At 41.8% G+C, this 22,426-nt stretch overlaps 1 protein-coding gene across 5 annotated transcripts in view; it reads left to right on the forward strand.

Annotated features, from left to right (window-relative positions):
* The window catches only part of RIPOR2 (RHO family interacting cell polarization regulator 2), a 97,599-nt gene that overhangs the window by 64,446 nt on the left and 10,727 nt on the right, over positions 1 to 22,426 (forward strand). For 3 of the 5 annotated variants that reach the window (XM_083746869.1, XM_083746870.1, XM_083746871.1), the window contains exons 3-17: positions 616 to 771; positions 1,828 to 1,906; positions 2,568 to 2,591; positions 3,172 to 3,225; positions 6,555 to 6,704; positions 7,742 to 7,805; positions 11,153 to 11,196; positions 12,066 to 12,191; positions 13,283 to 13,431; positions 13,833 to 13,962; positions 16,415 to 17,101; positions 17,987 to 18,168; positions 19,799 to 19,967; positions 20,844 to 20,979; positions 21,862 to 22,023. In XM_083746869.1, coding sequence (XP_083602995.1) covers positions 616 to 771; positions 1,828 to 1,906; positions 2,568 to 2,591; positions 3,172 to 3,225; positions 6,555 to 6,704; positions 7,742 to 7,805; positions 11,153 to 11,196; positions 12,066 to 12,191; positions 13,283 to 13,431; positions 13,833 to 13,962; positions 16,415 to 17,101; positions 17,987 to 18,168; positions 19,799 to 19,967; positions 20,844 to 20,979; positions 21,862 to 22,023 — 2,312 coding nt within the window. Of the gene's footprint in view, positions 1 to 615; positions 772 to 1,827; positions 1,907 to 2,567; positions 2,592 to 3,171; positions 3,226 to 6,554; positions 6,705 to 7,741; positions 7,806 to 11,152; positions 11,197 to 12,065; positions 12,192 to 13,282; positions 13,432 to 13,832; positions 13,963 to 15,272; positions 15,420 to 16,414; positions 17,102 to 17,986; positions 18,342 to 18,391; positions 18,479 to 19,044; positions 19,968 to 20,843; positions 20,980 to 21,861; positions 22,024 to 22,426 lie in introns of all 5 variants that reach the window. The other 2 variants (XR_014566199.1, XM_083746872.1) reach the window with 2 other exon arrangements.

Raw genomic sequence — 22,426 nt, forward strand, 5'->3', positions numbered from 1 at the left:
TTATAGTCTTTACTTGATATTAACTTTTTCCATATGCATACAAAGCATAAAGGCAAAGAGCTCATTGCGGGTTGACTTGAGTTAAGGCCCTAAGCCACCAGGGCAGTCTCCTGTAAGAGCTCCATTAAAATGACAGAGAGCAAGCTGCTTAGCTCGTTTGGATTGTGCCTTTGTTTAATATTAATTACATCCTGCCTAAATATGAATCAAAGTGGTTAATGGCCTGAAAGATCCACAGTGCAATAATCTGCCCTTCTCTTCTTCTATTTAGTTCCATTGCATGGTACATTTTAAATCTATTGTTACTCACACTCAGCCTTTGCAAGGGGACCCACTGCAGGTCTAAATAAATCAAAAGAATTAAATCAAATTCAGCGGCACTGCACATTTCTGCAAGTGGAATATCAGGTGCTGATAGAATGTCATGTTTGCTCAGACCTATTAACCCATAAACTTTTCCTCCTCTGGCAGGCAGCACAGTAAGCAGATTTCTTTGAGTCAGTAAAGATTAAGTTAGGGAAAGCTCCTTAGGCGATGCTCCTTTGAGATAACCAGATAATCACGATTTATACCTTTTCTTCCACCCCTTGCTCCCCTTTAATGTTCATTTTGCAGGTGTAACTCCTTTATTGAAAATTCCTCTGTGCTCAAGAAACCCCAGGCAAAAGTGAAGAAGATGCACAATCTGGGACACAAGAGTAACAGCGCTGCTAAAGAGCCTCAGCCAGAAAGGATGGAGGAGGTTTACAGGGCCTTAAAGAATGGACTGGAGTAAGAGCTTTTATAAGTCTGGAGCAGCACTAAAACTGTCTTTACTGCTCTGCGGAAGAACAACTTGTTGCCCCCCTGGAGTGAATAAGACTTTAACTTCTGATGTCAAAGATAGGTTTATCAGCTCCCCAAAAGCAATGAGTTCCTGCTTCTCCTCTTAGCAGCTCAGGGCAGATCTGCAGAATCTTTAGATGTTCAGCCACAGTGGTACAGCTGGGTGATTTTAGACGCTGGACTTACTTGGGGCGAGTGACTTTAGATAGCTGTGTGTATTACCTTAGTTGTGAAGCTCACATTTCACAGCTCTCTTTGTGCACACGCTCACCATGTGCTTTACAACTGCTTTTACATTTTCTTTATTCTTAAGAGAGTAAAACAGTTTGCCAATGCTGAGTAAAAAGCATAATACTTGAGCATACTTTTGTTATAGAAAAGGAGCGCATAAATTTAATGTTAAAATAATAATAAAATGAGCATCAGAAGCCATATGCATGTCTGGCCAGCTGCCCCCTGACTATAAAATGTTTTTAAAGGTAAGAAGAATGAAAGCATCCCATCATCTTCTGATTTAAGATTGTGCAGATCCTTACCCAGACCACCTCCACTCTTTCCCTGCCTACCATGGTGTGAGCATACTGCCAACGTTAGCTTTCACTTGCCCACATTTTTGGCAGATGCAACAGGGACTTCCATGGTGGTGAAGGCACTGCCCACATCCCCACTAGTGAAGCCCAGAAAATCTGGTACAGAGGGAAACCTCAGCTGCATCCAAAAACTGTTCGGCCAGTGTAGTGGATTGAAGGGGGGGGATAGACTGCTCTCTAAGACTGCAATCCTATACACATTTACCTGTGAGCAAGTCTGACTGAATTCAGTAGGACATGCTTCTGAGTGGACAGGATTGCACTGTTAATTAAGCAAACTTTACTTGGTTGAACAGTTCGTGGCAAGAGTAAAACTTAGCAAAACAGCTTTTCTTTCCACAGAAATCAGCTATCAGCACTTCATTACTGAAACGTAACAGGGCTGATGTGTCGCTTTTTGTTATCTTTGCAGTGAGTATCTGGAAGTGCATCAAACAGAGCTGGATAAGTTGACTGCTCAGCTAAAGGACATGAAAAGAAACTCACGGCTGGTATGTCTTTGTTGTAGGACTCAAAACAGTAAGGAGGTTCAGGTAGCCGTAATGGAAGTACAGTCCCCCCATGAGGTCTCCAGAACCAAAGATTTCAGACTAGGAGGCATTTGTGTTAAAGTGTCCATATGTTAAAAATGTACTGTCTGGGTAGAACCTTCCCTCTTATATTGTAATTTTATGATGTGGCGGCAATTGTCACAGATAGATGATCTCGCTGCTGGAATGCATTACACTTTAGGAGCTGTGCTACATTTGAATAAGGCCCCAACACAAAGTAGTGCCTGACCCACACTGTTTGGTACTGTTCCGTGTTGCCATTCACATCATCACTCAAGGCAGATCCATTTGGTCAGTTTCACTCTTTCTTTACTAGTTACTGTTTTGTGCAAAGCCACACGTGGTTCTCTCACAAACAGCGCTGCAGAAAACCCAGCATTGCTAGGCATATGGTGATGAAAAAAAATCCAAAAGTTGTTGCATACTTTTAGAAGTCTTCATGATCTATCTACACATTACAGGGCCAGCTACAAAAGTCGCTTCATCATGGGGAGGGAAAACTTGCCTTCTTAAATTAGCTTAAGGCCCAAGACAACAATTCAGCATTGCACTTGAGAGAATGTCTACTGAACTATTAATCCTTTCATTTCATTCATTACAGGGGGTGCTGTATGATCTAGACAAGGTATGTCTATCTGCAACTTATCTGCAAAAATAAATGTTAAACCCGGTCTATGTGGCAGCAGACCATAAGATTAGTTGTGGAAGGGAACCTTTCTGATTGTGCTACAGTTATGCAAGGAGACAGTAGAAGGATGAGCATAATCAGTCCTTATTCATTCATTTTGCAACTGCAACTTTTAATCCTGAATAATTATTTCAGAGAAAGTGGTTTGAGGATTGCGGTATGAACTCAGTATTGCTCTCAGCAAGTTTTTGACCCAGACTTCGTAATAGTTCTACTACTATATTTTGAGGAAACTGGTAAAAGGCTGAAAAAGCCCCTCTTTGTCTAAACCCTCACTGATTTTTACATTTTCTTTTAGAAAATAATCTACTTTCAAGTACATGATTCTATTATTAATTACAAAAAGGTTGCTATGAAATTAAAAGTATTCACCTTTAAGGAAAGGCAGTGTTGCTTCCGAATGCCAAACTGGTTTGACAGGAGAATATGACAGTTCTTCAAAAAGGCCAAATCAGTTCAGCTCATCTCAATTGCCTGTCATTCTTCCCATTCTAATTATTTTTAATTTATTTTGCAGCAAATGAAAGCAATTGAAAGATATATGAGAAAGCTGGAGTTCCACATCAGCAAGGTAATCAGCTGTCCTTTCATCTTGCTTTTAACTTTGTTCTTAACCTATTTATCAAAAGCCAGTCTAGCATTCTCCTTTATTCCACAGAGATCTCCTCACAAAGCACCTCTTCAAGAAGGTTTTGGTTAGGTGGTATTGCTTATGTCAGCTGCAAGTGGGGTGTGGGGATTCAAGGGAGTTCACAATGTGCCCCCAGTTGTTGCCACCATCCAACAATTCAGTATCGCACTGCCCTGAGGCATGTTGCAAGAGAAGGTAGGCCCAGCAAACACAACACAGGCACCACTGTTCTGTGCGTGCTCCAAAGGCTGATACAGACAGTCCAGTTTTCCACCCAGTTGCTAGGCAGGAAACCTGCCAAGGGGACTTCAGCGGGAGATGAGACATTTTTCTCTGCCATCAAGTGAACCTGCAAATATTAAACAAAATATATCCACTTCAGGTTAAAATATGTGCATGCTATTTAGCTAATCCTTTCCCATTTTGACTAGGTGACTAATTCATATAATACTAGTAAATTCTTGCCATTTTAATGAGAGTGTTCCTAGAGAGAGTGCCTGTGTATTGCTTTGATTCTTGAGGGTGAGGGTCCTGCATCTCTAATTGAAGAGACACCTTGCATGGACCACAGAGTTCCGATAGTTGACGGCTGTGTCAGTAAATGCCAGGCTATCCTGTGGACCAAGTAATTGGATAAATTAAATTCTCTTCTCCCTCCCCTGAGTTGCAAAGCCTGATTAGGCCCCCTGCAGTAGCTATTTGCATTTTTACAATGATTCACACAACTTGAAGATACTTAGGTATAGTTACCATACTTTGGCCCTGTGCTAGCAGTGCCATTCCAGCGTTACACTGCAGTTGTGTCCCCAAGGGCAGCCCTTGCTTATAGCAAGGAGCATAGCAGCAAGTATGGTTTGTTTGCCTGCTTTCAGCTAAAATATTCTGTGCTAGGGCATCCAGAACACAGCTATTATTCCCATACTCACGGATCAAATATTCATCAAGAAAATAGTTCTTAGAATAATATGTTCCCTGCCAGCAAAATGTCATGCAGCAGAGTACTTTTTGTTCAAGTCCCTCCCACTCAGAGCTAAGTGATTTTGGTGTTTTTAGCGAAGAGTGAGTTGCTACAGAGCTAATTCCACACTAAATTGTTCAGCATATTAGCTTTCTGTTCTGTCGCCCATGGTGACAAATAAAAGGGACTTCATGTGAAGCAAGGTTTTATGAGGCCAGAATGTAAGCAACTAACTCATGGAAACCTTTTAATGGAAAGTAGCAAAACTTAAGCTGACTGACTGAGGACCAGTGCCTGCTGGTCTTCCAGTGAGAGCTGTGACTCGAAATTATACTCTGAACAGGAAACAAAGCAAGGAAAACAGGAAATGTGGTAACTAATGTGTAGCTCTGTAGCACAGCAGATGGGTCTGTGATAACTCCACTCAGAAAGAGAAAGAGAGTGAAAATGTCATACCACACCCTTGTTAACACCCTTGTTAACAGAAGTAAACAGCAAAGCAAACATTTTCTAGGATGGAGACAGTAGCCTGACCCACAAGTGCTATACAGTACCATTTACAGCCTTTCTAAACTGCCTCCACTAGGACTGAGCTTTGAGGATTGGCGCATAACATAATACTAGTTGTAATGTGTGTTGTAGGCATCTATATCTTCTTTTTTTAATGAAGCAGGTTTGGCTAACTAGTTGTTGCTGTTGACATCTGTCTGTCTCAAGAGACAATGGAGTGCACTTCTGGGGGTGAAGTCAAACAGCTGCATTAGCTGGGACGCAAGCCTGGGCAGTGTGTATGGAGGTTCTGGGCTGCCAGACGACAAGACCCCTCTCTTGGCCTCACTGATGTAGTCCAAAGAAAAGCAGAGCAATACATGTGACACCAGCTTGGCTGCAGGAGCTGCCAGAACAAGGCACTATCTTAGGGACTCCACTCTGGATTTCTGTAGGGTTTACTCCTTTGCCTTTTATTCTCCTGAAGATATCCCTCAAAGCAGCAGAGATTTAGGATCAGAGTTTTCCTTCTCCTACATGGGCCCCCCTCCCAGGTTGATGAGCCCCATCTGCCCCTCACTTCCCTCTACAGCACATGCAGAACCACCTTCTTGACTGCTGGACCCACTACTGGTCTTGCCGGCTCAATCTCCCAGAGCCTGTATTCACACACAGGATCCCTAACTCGCCAAAGGTTTGTGACCCATTGGTTATCCTCACCTGGTTTAGCCAGCCAGTCAAAGACATTTCCCGGGGTGTGGCCACTGTTGCATGCTGACAGCTTCTAGGAGCCACAGGTGAGAGCTGCATGCAGGGTGGGAACCAAAGGTGGAGAGACTACCCCAGAAGGAGCACAATGTGTTCCCCACCAGAGGTACTACCCTAACACACCTCCCTTAACACCCCATACACATAGGATTATTCTGCAATACATTTTATCCATTAGGAATGAAGAGGGTTGGGCTTTAATTTCTGGTTTTTCTCCAGCTGGCCAGTTTAGGCATGGACAATGTGTGAAGCATATTATACTGCAAGGATTGTCAGTGTTACTTGAGAATGATGGATGAGCTTTCTCCAACTAACGTGTTGTTGTTTAGTCGTCTTGGTTGTGTTCGACTTTCCGTGACCCCATGAAGCAGAGCATGCCTTGGAAACCCTCACTTCCTTCTCAAAGTTTCTCCTTTTTTATGTCCATGGAGTTTTCTTGGCAAAATACTGGAGTGGTTTGCCAGTTCCTTCTCCAGGTGGATCACATTTAGTCCAAACTCTCGGCTATGACCTGTCCGTCTTGGGTGGCCCTGCACGGCATAGCTCAGCTTCTTGGAATTATTCAAGCCCCTTCGCCATGACAAGGCAGTGATCCATGAAGGGGCCAACTAATGTAGAAGCTTGAACTTTCTGTGGACGAGCTACTTCAGTGCAATACAGTGGCATATTGCTGATGCATTTTTCTTATTCTGAGAATTAATCAAAGCAACTAAAGCTGATAAGCAGGGATCTTTTGTAAGTTTTTAAAGAAAGCTTAATGAGAGAAGGGAAGGTTTGAACAAATTATAGAAAAGCATGAGGCAGTGACAGAGATACAAGAGGCTGCTGATGAATTCATTGTTGTCATCGTGACATTGTAAATAGGAAGGTGCCTTTTCCGCAGTGGAATTATTTTAAATTTGAAGGCAGGGGTGGCATCAGCAATGAAGTTGTCCACACACCAATCTGTGTATAGAAAAATATTCTGGATTGCTTCATTTAACTTCCTTTCAGTTTACTTTCCTTTTTCTTTCCCTTAAAACAAAACTCAGTGGTCTATTGTTTTTCCACTCAGGTTGACGAACTGTTTGAAGCTTATTGTATCCAAAGACGGCTCCGCGATGGTGCCAGCAAAATGAAACAAGCATTTGGGTTGTCTCCTGCCAGTAGGGCAGCTCGGGAGAGTTTGACAGAAATCAACAAAAGCTACAAAGAATACACAGAGGTACATGATGGGCCATTGCACGTAATCCTCCCCGGGTTAAATTTACCACTAATTTGTGGTGGGAGCATTGATTGAGTTGTTTTAGTGCTGAGAAGACAGATTATGGATTGATCAAAGCATTGAATCGGCTGCCACTGATATTAGCTTCATACGTGTGCAGCCTTGTGGATCTTGCCGCCCAGAGTGGAGGTTCATACTGTGGACCTCATCTTGTTAACTCAGGAGTTACAAGAAGACCAACACTTGTTCAGTGTTGACTGCCCAACAGAAATTGTCTACCAGGGGCTTCACTTCAATTCTTCCAGTGCCCATTTCTGCATGGAAGAGAATGAGCTTTAGAAACACTTGTGTGGGAGTTCTGGACTTGGGGGGCAGAAGATGAGGCTTGCAGGCTGGAGAGAATTGCAGTGGGGGGGGGGAAGCTGGAGTACTGAAGGCAGAGCTAGACTTCATTCCCAGGTGCAGAACGACTGGGAGAAACTTCTGAGACCCAGAGTTGGAGGGTTGTGGGCTGTTACAAAAAATATTGCTACAAAATTCTTACTTGGAAAGCATTTCCATATGGAAATTGGTGTAAAGCTTCTCTATAAATTGTCACATGTGAAAATTTCACAAGTGTGCATTCACTGTGCATACATGCCCTGGAAGAGCTACAGTTGGCCATGGCTTTCTATAAGTCCTGAAAGGACTTCTAAGCCCTGCCAGCAGTCAAAGGATTGCTTGCGCCAGCATTTCATGACTTGTAAAGATGTCAGCCTGGCTCGCTAGAGTCTAGACATTGGGGAAGACTTGCTAAGCTCCTGACTCCATGGACAATGAGGAAGAAAATAGCCATTTCTGGGAGCAAATTTTCATTCTTTGATTCCCTGTTCCTTTCCGCCTTCTCCCAGCTTCAGCAAGAGTCAGGACTGCGTTGGAACTTTCTACATATATATTTTTTAAAGAAAACAACAACAACCCAGTTATATTGTGTATTTTAAGGCACTTCTATATTTTGGATAGTTGAACTGATACTAGTCTCCTCTTTTCCCACACAGAACATGTGTACTATTGAAGGAGAATTGGAAAATCTAATGGGGGAGTTCTGCATTAAGATGAAAGGTAACTTTTCATTACTTTCACTGCACAAATAGCACAGGGAAAGCGCTGTCTCTCTCCCTCTCTCTGTGCTTGTGTTTCTGAAAACACTGAGAGCACAAACCAATATAGATGAGAGGTTTGTTTTCCTTCTCCCATCACATTGGTTATGGACGCTTAAGAACCCCACTACTCTGCTCAACATTCAAAGCAACAGGCAGCAATTGTACATGGTGAAATATCAAGTATTAACAGCACATTTTCCTAAGATTTTCAGCATGCGTTCTTCTTCAAAGTGATATGGTTGGGGTGAAGCTTGGGGGACAGCTAAGAAATGCTGTCACTCTCAGGGATTCTGAGACAAAGAATGAGAGTATTTTTTAATACCTATCTAGATTATAATGGTAGGGACGTGGGTGGTGCTGTGGGTTAAACCGCAGAGCCTAGGACTTGCCGATCAGAAGGTTGGAGGTTCGAATGCACACGGCGGGGTGAGCTCTCTTTGCTCGGTCCCTGCTCCTGCCAACCTAGCAGTTCGAAAGCACATCAAAGTGCAAGTAGATAAATAGGTACCGCTCCGGTGGGAAGGTAAACGGTGTTTCCGTGCATTACTCTGTTTCGCCAGAAGCAGCTTAGTCATGCTGGCCACATGACCCGGAAGCTGTACCCCGGCTCTCTCAGCCAGTAAAGCGAGATGAGCACTGCAACCCCAAAGTCGTCCACGACTGGACCTAATGGTCAGGGGTCCCTTTACCTTTACTAGATTATAATGGGAGTGTAATATATTTTCCAGAATCAAGCTTTTGATTTTTAAAAGCACAAGGTCTGCCACTGAGCTATGGTCCTTCACAAACTGGGCAATTACGATTTTGTCATTCCGCATACTGATGTTGCAAAAGCCTGGTTCTCCTTTGCATGTGAACCCAAATAAACCTGTGCAGTAAAGGTTTCCCCAGAAAGTAGTAATGAATGTAGGTGCTGGGATTAAACCAGAAAAAAACACTTTGGAGCCTATGTTTCTGGAAGCTGGAGCTTAAACCCTAACCATATGTGACAGGATGTACTAGACTTTCATTAGGCTCCAATGTGCGCGGGAGCACAGCAAACTGATGCAGGGGCAGTTTGGAGATGCCTTAAGAGTTTTTCACTTCTCATTTGTTTTCATCTGCTTCTGTTTGCCCCATGGTAGGCCATGTGTTTAACAGGGGAGATGGGCTGCAGAGATCAAGTTGTCCTATACTAAGGCATCCAAAGGGAGATGGAACCAATGGCAGCGTGCTAGTAAATTTAAATTATTTATAAATAATAAATAAATTAGAAAGTGGGAGGTAATATGAACCTGAAAGAGGGCTGCATTGTTCTGGAAGTTGGAGCAGTGCGGGAGGAGGGCAGGAGAAACAATGTCTTTATTTTCACAGGCAGAGGGAAAGATCCCCTTGGCTATAAGAATGAAGCTACAGGGCACAGCTGTGTCAAGATATGTTAGACCAGCCATTAGTGCAAGAGTGACATTTGCCCCAAATAATGTTGTTTTAATAAATGCTATGTGACAGCAGAAAGGAAACCAGTTTCCATGAATTAAGGATACTGGGACTCAGGAGAGTCCTGTGTCCTATTTCCCAGTTTGACACAGGATTTCTGTGGCAGGTTTCCATTGATTAAAACAGAGCACCTTTTCTCCTCCCGGCTGTTGTGCCAGTATGAGGTTTTCCCTATTTGTATGTTATTTAAGTGAAGTTGCTCCGGAATAATTATTTTGTAGACCGCAAATGAATAATTTCTCCAAAACCCCTTTTAAATACATAAAAAGTCAGCACAGTTTGTGAGGAGCTGCTGCCACCAATGGACTGAAAATAGGAATGCCATTCAGCTACACTCCCCTTGCCGTTCCTATGTATTTAGGCCACTGCCATCTGATTCCATAATCAAAACTAGTAGTTAAGGCGAGCTGTTCATAATACAGCAGTGTGTCTTTGGTGCCAGTGTGATCATGTAGATGAGTGCCTTATGATTAATGATAATAATGATTGTCACTCATTTAACCTTCATCTTTACTTTCTTCGTGCTCTGCCTGTCATGTAGAATGAATGTCCCAAATCTGTGTCCCCAGTCAAGAGGCCCACGTGTGTTCTGATATTCCTGAGTGGGGTTACCCTTTCACTCCAGGAAAGAGCACACCTAGTAGACAGTTTTTCACCCTTCACAACAGGGAGCTGATCCTTCGTCTTACATTTCTGGATAGTCAAATACCGTATGTGTTTTGTATGTGGAATGTGGGAGTGGGGAGCATATTTGGAGTGGCCCTCTCTGGTTCAGAATTGTGAGGATTTTAAAAGTTAACAGGAAAATGCTCCCTATTTCATTAATTAATTACTATTCACACGGTGGTGCTGTGGTCTAAACCACTGAGCCTCTTGGGCTTGACGATCAGAAGGTCGGCGGTTCAAATCCCCGTGATGGGGTGAGCTCCCGTTGCTCGGTCCCTGCTCCTGCCAACCTAGCAGTTTGAAAGCACGGCAAAAAAGTGCAAGTAGATAAATAGGTACTGCTCCAGTGGGAAGGTAAACAGCGTTTCTGTGCGCTGCTCTGGTTTCTGTGTTCTGTTGCACCAGAAGCAGCTTAGTCTTGCTGGCCACATGACCCAGAAAAACTGTCTGCGGACAAATGCTGGCTCCCTTGGCCTGTAAAGCAAGATGAGCATTGCAACCCCAGAGTCGTCTGCGACTGGACTTAACTATCAGGGGTCATTTACCTTTTTTTATTCATAGCAATAGTAGCAGCTGCTGTTACTGCATGGAAAGGAAGGTAACTGATTGTCCTCATAATTCTGCCTATTTCAAGAAATATAATCTAGCAAAGCCTGGCATATGGGGAGGGAGAATGTAAGATGGAAGATTTTGCAGTAGCCGAGTGCTGCCCAATGCATTGCTTGTTTGAAGATGAGCTTGATTCTTTATCTGTCTTGGCGAGCTGTACTCAAAGAACCTGGTCAGAAGTCAGCAGACAAATCCTGCCAGGGAACAGAGAATAAATTAGGCATTCAGGGCTCCCAAATAAATGAACCTACCAACTACCCCAACAATCTCCCCATGCATCCCATAATAAACCCTAGTAACAGAAACAATAAACCAGGCATCCATCACTACCATTTTCAGAGGGGCAGTAGTTGGATGGAGCAGCTTGGATCCTCCTCCTTTGGCGAGAGAGGAGGATGGAGTTCAGAGTTCAGAGTTGCTCTCTCAATGGCATAAGAGGTTTGGCAGCATTCTGGAGTGTTGGTGATCAAGTTCCAAGTATAGAGTCACTGATGTAAGAAAGAGAGGACATAAGCATTTCTTCTGAAACGGATCTCAAATGTTGTTGGCTCCTAGGTCTGGCTGGTTTTGCTCGACTTTGCCCTGGAGACCAGTATGAGGTGAGTGGCTTTGTAAAAACGGCATTTTCCATCACGTTCAAAGGTTTCCACATGGCATTTCTTCCTGTTCTCATATCCTGCACAGCAAGAAAGGTCCCACTATTCTCTATTTATGGATGAATGCACTCTGAGCCTTTCCCACGTAAAGACTATGAAATTGGTCCCAGAGAGCTGATGGATGGCAAGCAAGATAACAACAGATCTTTCTTTAGCTTTGTTTTGGAAGGGTGTCAGCATGCCTCTCAATATTTTGTTCTTGGCATAGGTTTTCTTCCTCTTGTGGCTCCCATATCCAGCCAGGACAGGCTGACTTGAGCTGATCAATTAGAAAAATTCAAGCCTCTCTCTCTCCCTTTCATTGCCTTTCTTTTCCCCCTCAAGGACAGAGATGTAAGTTCATCAACAAGTAGAACCTACAACGTAATCACTTGTCTCTGGCCAGGCCACAATTTGTGAGTCTGCGCTCAAGTGGGGTGCGCTAGTGACGCTGCATGAAAACACATTGTTTGCATTGACATTCAAGGTTTCCAAGCTTCCATAGCACCCCTAAACAAAAGCGAGCATTCCTTAGCTTTCTCTTCTTCCTAATGTTCCAGAACTACAGAGTACAAATCTATTCAGCTTGTTCTCTGGAAGATTACAAAAGCTATGGTTTACATTGTCATTGTCATTGTTTTAAAAAAAGAGGTCGAACAGTAGAATGCATAGCGGTGTTCTGTCACTGTGCATGCATTGTAGCTATTAGGTTGGATAAAACTCTTATCCTTCTCACTATGGTTTGTTCAAAGAGACAGAGTGTAAGAGAGAGAAACAGATAGTACAAATATGTGGGTTGTGAGAACACACTACAACTTTTCCTTTTTTCACAGATTTTCATGAGGTATGGCCGTCAGAGATGGAAACTGAAAGGCAAAATAGAAGTCAATGGCAAGCAAAGCTGGGATGGAGAAGAAATGGTCTTCCTCCCTCTTATCGTTGGGTTGATCTCCATTAAGGTATCAGTATAAGTATAATGGTTTTCATTTAACTAGCCACATGTCAGCCAAGCAGGACTATAATGCTGCTCTACAGGTAGTAAGCAGTGCCATTCAGACTTCCCGCTGTTAATTGAACTTATGTGTATTATCTTCATCCATTTATAATCCCTCCTTCTTTTCATCTTGGAATCAAAGGCAATGTGCATGTGGTTCTCCCACCCAGTCACTGACCAAACTCAGACCCACTGAGCTTAGGTTCAGCAAGGTGCATGTGCCTTCAGACCATATCCTGGATGCCTTTAATTTTTGTGAGAGACTCCAGGTATCCTGCAGTGATTTTATATATTGAGTCAGGTAAGGAACTCGGTTGTCAGTACGTCACTACCCTTCTCAAGCATACTCTTTTTTAAAATTGTTTTTAATATTGTTTTCAATGCAGTAACCCATCCTGGGGCCTTAGGGTGAAGGGTGGGTAGCCACCACCACCACCACCAACAACAACAACAAATATAATGCTTATGCAAAATTGAATCCTAGGTAATAATATGAAAGCCGCAGTTTAGTGCACACAAAAAAAACCACAAATGGCATATGTTAACAAAAGTGTGCTAGGGCAGCCCACCTTTCTTGTCGTGGATAAAACAAATGTCCCTTAAAAAGGCAGATTTTCACATCATTGCTTATGGGCATAACAGTCAAATGCTGACTGTTCCATCTTCCGGTTCAAAAAAATAAGCAATATTATGTAGCAAGGCCACTGTAGAAAAATGCGGAATACAGCAGAACCTCAGTGTAGAACGTAATCTGTTCCGGAATACCGTTCAACTTCTGAAACGTTCAACAACTGAGTCACAAGGGGTCACCAGCAATTTCCACTGAGAAAATGAAAAAACATGCAGCAGAAGCCGTTTGACTTCCGAGGCACATTCGAAAACTGAAGCAATTACTTCCAGGTTTTTGGCATTTGGGTTCCAAAACGTTCGGCTTCCGAGTCACTTGAAAGCCAAGATTCCACTGTAGTTGACTCTAAGCACTGCTACCAAGCCACTGTGCCATTCATAATACATAGTTATTCTGTTTCTAATTATTAACATGTGTTGCTTTTGAAGGTCACAGAAGTTAAAGGCCTTGCTACTCACATCCTGGTGGGAAGTGTTACCTGTGAGACAAAAGAGTTGTTTGCTGCTCAGCCTCAAGTTGTTGCTGTGGACATCAATGACCTCGGCACAATAAAGCTGAATCTGGAGATCACCTGGCAGTAAGTGAAGCTGACTTGGTGGTTGTGCGAATGGTGCTTCAGATCAAGTGGGTTCCTGCCTCCCTGCCCATAGTCTTTTGCTTCTCTAATAAGGAGACTGAAGAAAAAACTTGCTGTAAACTAAGATTAGTAATACGAGACAAAAACCATAAGGTTTCATATTTCAACATGTACTTTGGCCCTCCATGACTGTAAAATGTAAACCAGTAGGTCATAGTTATTCCAGATTAATTAACACAGAGTACCAGAGGGCTATCCTGTGAATGTGTTGTTTACAGGGACTCACTGGGAAGATGATGGAGGTCCCTGCTCTGATGACCTAAAAATGAACAGAAAACAAGGGTTCCTTGTAACAGTAATTCAATCTAATGAGAGGCTTTTTCTTTCTTCTCTTTTTACAGCCCATTTGATGTTGAGGACTTGACCCCATCTGCAGGCAACACAAACAAAGCATCCGCTCTCCAAAGGAGAGTGTCCATGTATAGCCAAGGCACTCCAGAAACCCCGACCTTCAAGGATCACTCATTCTTTGTAAGTTCAATGTGCCTCTCTAATACGGACTCAGTGGATAAATAACAGTTATAGTCAATGCATAGTTTCACACCACTTTGTGATTACATAAGTTCAATGCTGATGCTTCTCAATGCTCTTCTAAGCTTTTTTTAAAGAAAAACAAATTTATTTCTAACTCCTGATAACCACTATTAAAATACCTGTCCCCTTTAACTATGATAGCGGTTGTTAATAGATCCCTTGCTATTACCCGAGTTGCAGTAATATTTTTAACATTTTACCTTAATATGTGTATTCTTTATTTGTAAACAATCTACTGCTTTATTGATAAACCGTTGCACATAAAAAAGCTTCATTGCAGAGATGATGATAATGATAATGATGATAATACGTTAAAAACTTCCCTAAACAGGGCTGCCTTCAGATGTCTTCTAAACATCAGATAGTTGTTTATTTCTTTGACATCTGATGGAAGGGTGTTCCACAGGGTGGGCGCCACTACTGAGAAGTCCCTTTTCATAAACATACATTTGATTATTTAAACTTCAAGACTACTTTAAACATATATATTAGTTGCACACCACCCCAATCCCCAAGCAGTGCAAGATTCCAGGGTTTCCAGGCGTGCTTACACAGGGTTTGTATTTCCTTTTGGAAGTGAGGAACTGCAGAGACTGTGGTGTCTTTATGATATATGGCTTATTTGCTCACATATATACAGCCTGAGCCTGCAATGGAGGGCTTTGCAGCATGAACACCCCAAACGGGTCTTGTTTCCCCCATACAGTAGTCACAACCTTGGATTCAAGCAGAGGTCCAGCATGGCTGTCTCTCTCTCTCTGCTTGTTGCTTTGCTTCTAGGTCATATCATAGCCAAACTCAACTCTAAACTCTGGCTTTTGTTCTTCCCACTATCTGCAAGTTGAGGGAGAACCCTCACTCATTTGCCCTTTCCAAATAGATTATCACCCAGGCAATGACCTCATCAGGAAGCCAGCCTGGCTTATATTTTAACAAGTCCTGGATCCAGGGGTTCAGGAATCTAGCCTGGCTTGATTAGCTTTTAACTCTTATTGGATCCAGAGATCAGAAGGCTTGATCAGATTTTAACACTTGTTGGATGCAGGGATTAGAGGCATCTGGCACCCACAAACTCAGAAATATATGTGTGTGTGTGTATCATTTATTGCTATTGTAGCTCCCTATAGAGGCCTTTGACATGTTCTAATTTCCAAGAGTTGCTTTAGCCAAAGATTCCTATAACGTACAGTCTCATATAAAAGTGATTTAGTTGAACTAATTGCTTCCTTTTTGCTTAATGGTTGAAGAAATGGCTGCATCCTCCGCAAGACAGGCTCCAGCTTTCCATTTTAGATCCTCTGCAGGATGCTTTCTTTGACAAGCTGCGCCGCAGTCGTTCCTTTAGTGATCTGCTGTCTCTCAGGCTGAGACCTAGAGCAGGGCTAGAACATTATGTGAGTCTTTAATGGTGGGGGAGCTCTCTTTATAAGTTATCTCCCTGCATTGCTCAAGCAATGACTCTTATTTTCATGCTTGCCCAGATTCTGATACTCTCAGTGAGATCTGTCTAGTTTGCTGACTGTGTGCTGAATAAATTATTGTACACTCACGCTTGGAATTAACTGATGTTCACGGTTGACCTTAGTTTTGTAACCTCTTTTTAGACAAGAGAAAACATATGAACATTGGAATAAGACATATATACATGTATGTATGTATATATGTATGTACATTGAAGGGGCTCATATCTTGTAAACCATATTCCGGCAATATTCTATATGCAGGATAGAAAGAAAATTTAAATGGGGACCAATTTTAGTGAAAGGCAGGATGAAAATAAAATAAAATAAATTTGATGCAGACTAGAAATTAATTGTTCACATTTATGCCGCATTGGGGTTTGAGGCTGTTTCTCTTTGAAACAAAATAACAAACAGCCTCAAACTTTAAAAGTGTGCCTCAATTTAGTGTGAAAAATGCTGAGCGAGAAGAGCAAGATATTCTCTAACACTTTAACCTGTTATCTGTCAACATGTAGTAATATCATCAAAGTCATGCTACATGGCACTCCATATACATATTTTGCATATGGCCAGCAAACACAAATCTTTTTGTTCCTCTGTTTTGTGCATGAAGTTAAGTAAGTTTGCAGTACTTTTCACAGAACATCAGTTCAGGATTGGTTTAGAACTTTCCTGTGCTCATTCTAGACCAACTCTGATCTTTTCTGTTTGCTGTGTTTTTTTCTGGCCTACTGATAGCTTCCTGTTCATATCATTTCATTCCAAAAAAATCAGTATAATAAAAGGTAAGTTTCTTTTACAACTAGGCTTCAAATAAGTCAACAGACCTTTAAAACTTCTCCATTTTCTGCTAGTGGCTTGGTGTTAATTTTGTGTGGAAAGTTTTTCCACTTTCCATCTTTAACTGTTCTTGTTTACGTTTGCAGTCAAATTCACCTGATGACGTCTTTGAAAATGGGATGGCAGAAAATGAGAAAAGGTCAATGTCTTTCAGCTTCAGTGATATTCCCAATGGAGATTGCACTCAGTCATCCAGTTTGGTGGGTTCCTGCACCATAGATAACCCTAATCCTGAAATTACTGTCACGCCCCCAGAACACAACGGGCAGAAATTATCAAAAACTCGCACCATGGACAATATCAGTACAAGCTCATCTGTAGACTCTACACCTGAATCCAGAGACTTAAAACCACAAGAGCATGTGCTAGTGAATGAAGAAAATAAGATTTCGTGCATAGATTCTGAAGTTTGCCAAAAGTCTCTAGGTTCAAGAAGCAGCAACCTGTTCTTAGATAATAGCGCCCAGGTATCACTTCTGCAGGACACAGATGAGTTGTCAGAGCTCAAGCCTGTGGAACTGGATACTTTTGAAGGCAACATCACGAAGCAGCTGGTTAAAAGACTCACTTCAGGAGAATGCCCAATGACACCTGAAAAGCTGCACTGTGAGGGGTCAATAAGTGGTGAATCAGAAGGCTATAAATCTTGTGTTGACGGAAGCCTAGAAGAAGCATTTCAGGGACTTATTCTAGCACTTGAACCTCATAAAGAACAATTTAAAGAATTTCAGGATTTAGACCAAGAAGTAACACACCTAGATGAAATCTTAAAAGTAAGTTGTCAGGCATCCTCGCTTTTAACTTTCTTGTATCTCTTGAATACTTCTGTTGTTGTTGTTGTTGTTGCAGGCCTTGGCAGCTGTCTAATTTTTGATTAGTTGGTCACCTGAATGATTATCTGTATTTTTTTCTTTTAAATGATGTTTTCTGTTTTATAGTGTACATTGCCTTGTACACTATACGGCGGTATAGAAATGCAGTGGAACCTCGGTTTTCAAACGTAATCTGTTCTGGAAGACTGTTCCAAAATGTTCGAAAACCGATGCGCGAAGGGCAGTCTGCAAATTTACAGAGAAAATTGAGAAAAATACAGTGGTACTTCAGCGGAAGCCGTTCGACTTCTGAGGTGTGTTTGAAAATGGAAGCATTTACTTCCGGGTTTTCAGTGTTCAAGTTCTGAAACGCTCGTCAACAGAGACAATCAAAAACTGAGGTACCACTGTAGCTTTATTCATAAATAAATAAATTAAAAGTGAATACCATACATTTATGTGACTAAAATCAATGAGCACCCAGCTCACACAAGTAGACTACACCAATGGTAGAAAGTACCCCACAAATATACTAAATTTGTATATTCTATATTGACATATTATAAAAGATGTTATAATTAAAAACGTGTCAACAAAAAGTCATTTCATTGTTTGACAGACAACAACTTCCAGACAGCATAAAAATCTACAAAGAGAAGATTTACGTCACATATTGTGAAAAACTGTATTGTTGAATCTGGTAGTTTTAGGAAGATGCAGAGAATTTCTTCTTTGTTATTAAAAAAAAGGTTTCTATGCCTTTTGGTTGTGGGTGGGGGAGTGAGAATGTATGGATTCATCAGCTCCCTCATCCCCCACATATTCATTTTGCTTTTCCTGTTGCAGTGCAGACCAGCAATCAGTCACAGCAGGTCATCCAGCTTAAGCCTAACAGTTGAGAGTGCATTGGAAAGTTTTGATTTCCTCAACACCTCTGACTTTGAAGATGATGGTGGTACTGAGGAGCTTTGCAATGGCGGTCGAGGCACTGACTGCGTATTCTCAGATACGGAAGTTGAGAAAAACAGGTACGGAAGCCAATATCTTGTACTTTTCTTACTTAAGCCCAAACTCTCGCACTTGTCCTTTCAGTCCTGGCGCGCACACATTGTTAAAGGAAGATTAAACTAAATATTGGGCTTTATAGATAAGTGATTTCCCTACAGAGCAATTATAATTAAGTTTAGAAGAACTGCTTACAGTGTTGCCCACATTTTATTTATGATTTTGCCAAAAAATCCCCAACTCCAGCTTAAAACAACAGCTGGTAGAACATGAGACTCTTAATCTTAGGGTTCTGGGTTCGAGCCCCATGTTGGGCAAGAAGATTCCTGCATTGCAGGGGGTTAGTCTAGATGACCCTTGTGGTCCCTTCCAGCTCTACAGTTTTATGAAACTAAGATTCTATGATACTTTTTAAAATCATTGAAATATCATCAAATGCAAAAAAAAGCACCATTTTGTCATGCCATCACAAGCCTACCTGTGCCCCAGCTTCTCTTAATTCATACCCGAACAGAAAATGATTGTTTCTGAGTTGGCCATTATAAGTGTGAACCTGCAGCAATCCATCTATTCTGATCAATGCAGGGTCAAGCCTAACAACAGCACTGTAGCAGAATGCCCTGGCTTGTCTCAAACTCTCATTTGAATTCGTTCATATTTTTCCCCAAAAAAATATAATCCAGCCCCCCACATGATCTGAGGGATGGTGGACCGGCCCATGGCTGAGAAAGGTTGCTGACCCCTGGTGTAGATCCATTGAAATCAATAGGCATGAATAACTTAAGACCATTGGTTTCAATGGATCTACTTTGAGTAAGAGTTTGTTTCATAAAACCCATAAAGTCTTTGGTTAAGGTGGTTAAGGAACCTGATGTTGTTTGGATGAAGATCCTGAAAAGCCTGGTAGCATCCCTGCTGCTGCTTTAAAATAAGTCAGCACAATTATTAACACCCTTTAGCTTTTCTTAAATGCTCTATAATCCACCTTCCATGGAGAAATACTGGAACAATTGTTTAAAGAGTGAAACAATCATTTAAACGTTGAGATTTGCATTATTCTGTAAATAAGTAAATAACTGGGAAACCTGAGTTCTGTGCCTGAAACACCTGATGAAATCATCACGTCTTCTGCTTCAACGACTTGTGGGTTGTTGTTTATTAATTTCTTGGCTGGCAATTAATCATGTGCTAGTAAAGCACTGACAGATTAAGACTTAATTGTATAACTTTTCAAAACCACTAATCTATAACCCAGTGAAATCTGCAAAACAGTTTGGCAAACCATGTTGTCAACAGATCAGGGTGGCTGGTGCATTTTAATTATTTTTTTTTAAGAAAGCAAGTTCTAATGAAGGCCGATTTCAAAGACTTCACAGTGAGAGCTCTTTACAAAAGGGGCATTGTTTGAGAGAAACAAGTAGGCCACTGTGGAAGCCATATATCCTTTAAATGTGGACACTTACTTGGCACCAGCTACCTTGTGCCCCTGCCAGTTTTGAGGTATGATGCTTTCATTAAAAGCCTTTTGGCCTCGCGAGGGCTTTCTGGTTACAGGTCGGTGCTTTCAACAATCCCTCTTTTGCCTGGTGTTAGTCATGTTGAGCCTGCATAAAAAGAAATCCAAACCACTCACTTACCTCCCAGCATGAACAGTTACAGGTCAGAACACCCAGAAGCCAGGGGGCATCTCAGCGAAGCATTGACAGAAGACACAGGAGTTGGTACCAGTGTCGCTGGAAGCCCTCTTCCGTTGACCACGGGGAACGAAAGCCTTGATATCACCATAGTCAAGCACTTACAGTACTGCACACAGCTTATTCAGGTACCTATAGTGGGGTGTTTTTTGGGGGGGGACCCCCTAAACCCTAGAAATTTAAAAATGTTAGGATTTTTATTATTTGGGATGTGAAGGGAGAAATACAAGCTGCAGAGGAATTCCTGGGCTAGGCCTTGCAAAAAACGACCTGGGCAAGCTAGAGCCATTAAGAAACAATACAGGGCCATTGAGGGCAGTTGGCAATGCAAGAGAACTGTTGCCCCCTCCCCTTGCCGTGAGGTGTGAGCAGACTGGGGGTTTGTAAGGTTGCCAGGGTAACTGGGTGTGAGGTGACAGGAAAAGGGACTTGAGCAAGGGTTGCTGGGATCCATCTTGAGCAGGCTGGCTGCAGGCTGGCTGGGAGAAGTGCCTTGAACCTCTCAGCTGCACTACTGTGGGAGACAAACCCATCTTGAAATGACCATTCTATGAGATCTAGACTCCCTCCATGCAGACTGAAGGTGTAAATAGAAATAGAAATAAACCATATTTCTTAATGCCACGTCGGTCTCCACTGTGTCTCAGTTCTCCAAAGGCCCACAGAACCTCTGTGAGTGCCTAGAACCCCATGGGCTCTTGCCACTGCTTGGCAGAGACGGGGAGGCACCCAACTTCTGATATATATAGTTGGGAAGGGATTGAAAACTTGGGATGATGGGGTGGAATATCTTGAAAGATGGCATGACTGGATGGAATCCTGAGCAGGACAACGTCACACTGCAATACTTTGTTGCAGATCCCATCTATAGAATAAAATACTATTTTTGCTTGCTAAAATACATATGCTTCCGCATTACACACATCAGCAGAATTAAGTTCTATCCAGAGAATCTAGTATACATAACATGCTAAAACTTTGCTCTTCTTTTGTTGTTTCACTAGCAAATTGTATTCTCCAGTATAACTCCCTTTGTGACAAGAAACCTCCTTGATAAGCTGTCCCAGCAGGTTCTAGTGATTGAGAATCTTGCAAAGATCAGTAATGAGAACACCGGGAACATCAGACCTGTAAGCGAAGGTAAGACCTGGCATGGAAAGTTTCCATTTTGAAAGGATGGGTGCCTATTTAAATATTCCTTAAGCATGGTGTGCAATACAGTCCTGTATCCATTTATTCACAAGTATTTATTCAGGGTGTGTTGTTTTTAAAGTGTGTTCACGATAATTGGATTATTCATGTCTGCCAGGCCATTGAAACTGAACAGCCATATTTCTAAGGACTATAAAACAGATTAGCAGTTTCTGTTTCCCCTACTACATGCATCATAGGCTTTAGCCATAGGTTAGGAAACAAAAATGTTGAAAACTGAAAGAAATTACTCATTTCAGAAGTGAAATGCATTTTCACAAACATTTCCTAGTGTATTATCAATGCATATCTCTGCCACCATGTGGGTTAGATTGAAGTTTGCTTCTTCCTTTTTTAAAAACAATGAGATATGAAATTCTTAAGAAACCAAACCCTTTGCCATAGTGCCTGGATGTGCAGAAAAGCAATAGCCCTAGATTAAAGTCAGTTTCTGTTGTAAGCACATATAATCCAGTCAAGCTTGTGAGCCATTGATTTTTAATAGAAATGTACATGGTTAACCATGGAATCAATGGGATAAAGGTGCTTACATTGACCTGGATCCATGTCCAAAGTATACAAAGGGTGATTAGCAATTGAATTGTGGTTATCCTTTTCAAATCAGAACAAATCTGCTTTTGCCTTTTAGATTTTTCACTCCGAAAAGCCAGTGCAACCCCTTATAATTTCAAATGAAATTGGCATTTTTAGTCCGTGTTCCTTCAGTGGGGCCTCTTAAGCTTTGCAAACATTCAGCTGTGATTAGAATATTTATCTTCCTTATACTGAAAGCAGTGACAATCTCTCTTTTGTGATCTTCTTTCCATTCAGCAATTCCGGAATTCCAGAAAAGGGTCTCCCTGCTTTCCTTCTGGAGTAAATGTACCAATCCTTCTGGGTTCTACCACGTCTCTGCTGACAAGATGATTAAACAACTGGATGCCATGTTCGCTACAACACTGAATGACGAGTGCCCAGGACTTGCAGAAACAGGTACAGTTTTCCAGTGTGTTTCTATAGTAGCAGCAGAGAGCATCCATCTGAGTCTTTCAAAGTTGCTTGCTGACATTAGCACACTGAAATATTTTGTTATATTTTCCAAAATGCAAAATGACTTAACCCAAACAAAGGGCTTTCGAAGCACAAATATTGATTTAGTTGATGCTTTATATAAACTAGTGTATCCAGTAAGGCAAAAATTGCTACTCTGCTCCAGTCTTCCAGTTACTCATCTTTTGTTTTATAATACTTGCAGATAGATATGCTTTGTGTGCATTTTCCAGCAGATTCAGGAGAAATAAAGGTTTCCCTTAAAGAAGTAGCAAGCTTCTATTAATCCGAAAACCCATTTGCTGGCTCACAGCTGAGTTTTGGTCTACCAGAATGCCTTAGATCC

The sequence above is a fragment of the Podarcis gaigeae genome (assembly GCF_964106915.1).
Source record: "Podarcis gaigeae genome assembly, chromosome: 7".
NCBI lineage: Eukaryota > Metazoa > Chordata > Lepidosauria > Squamata > Lacertidae > Podarcis > Podarcis gaigeae.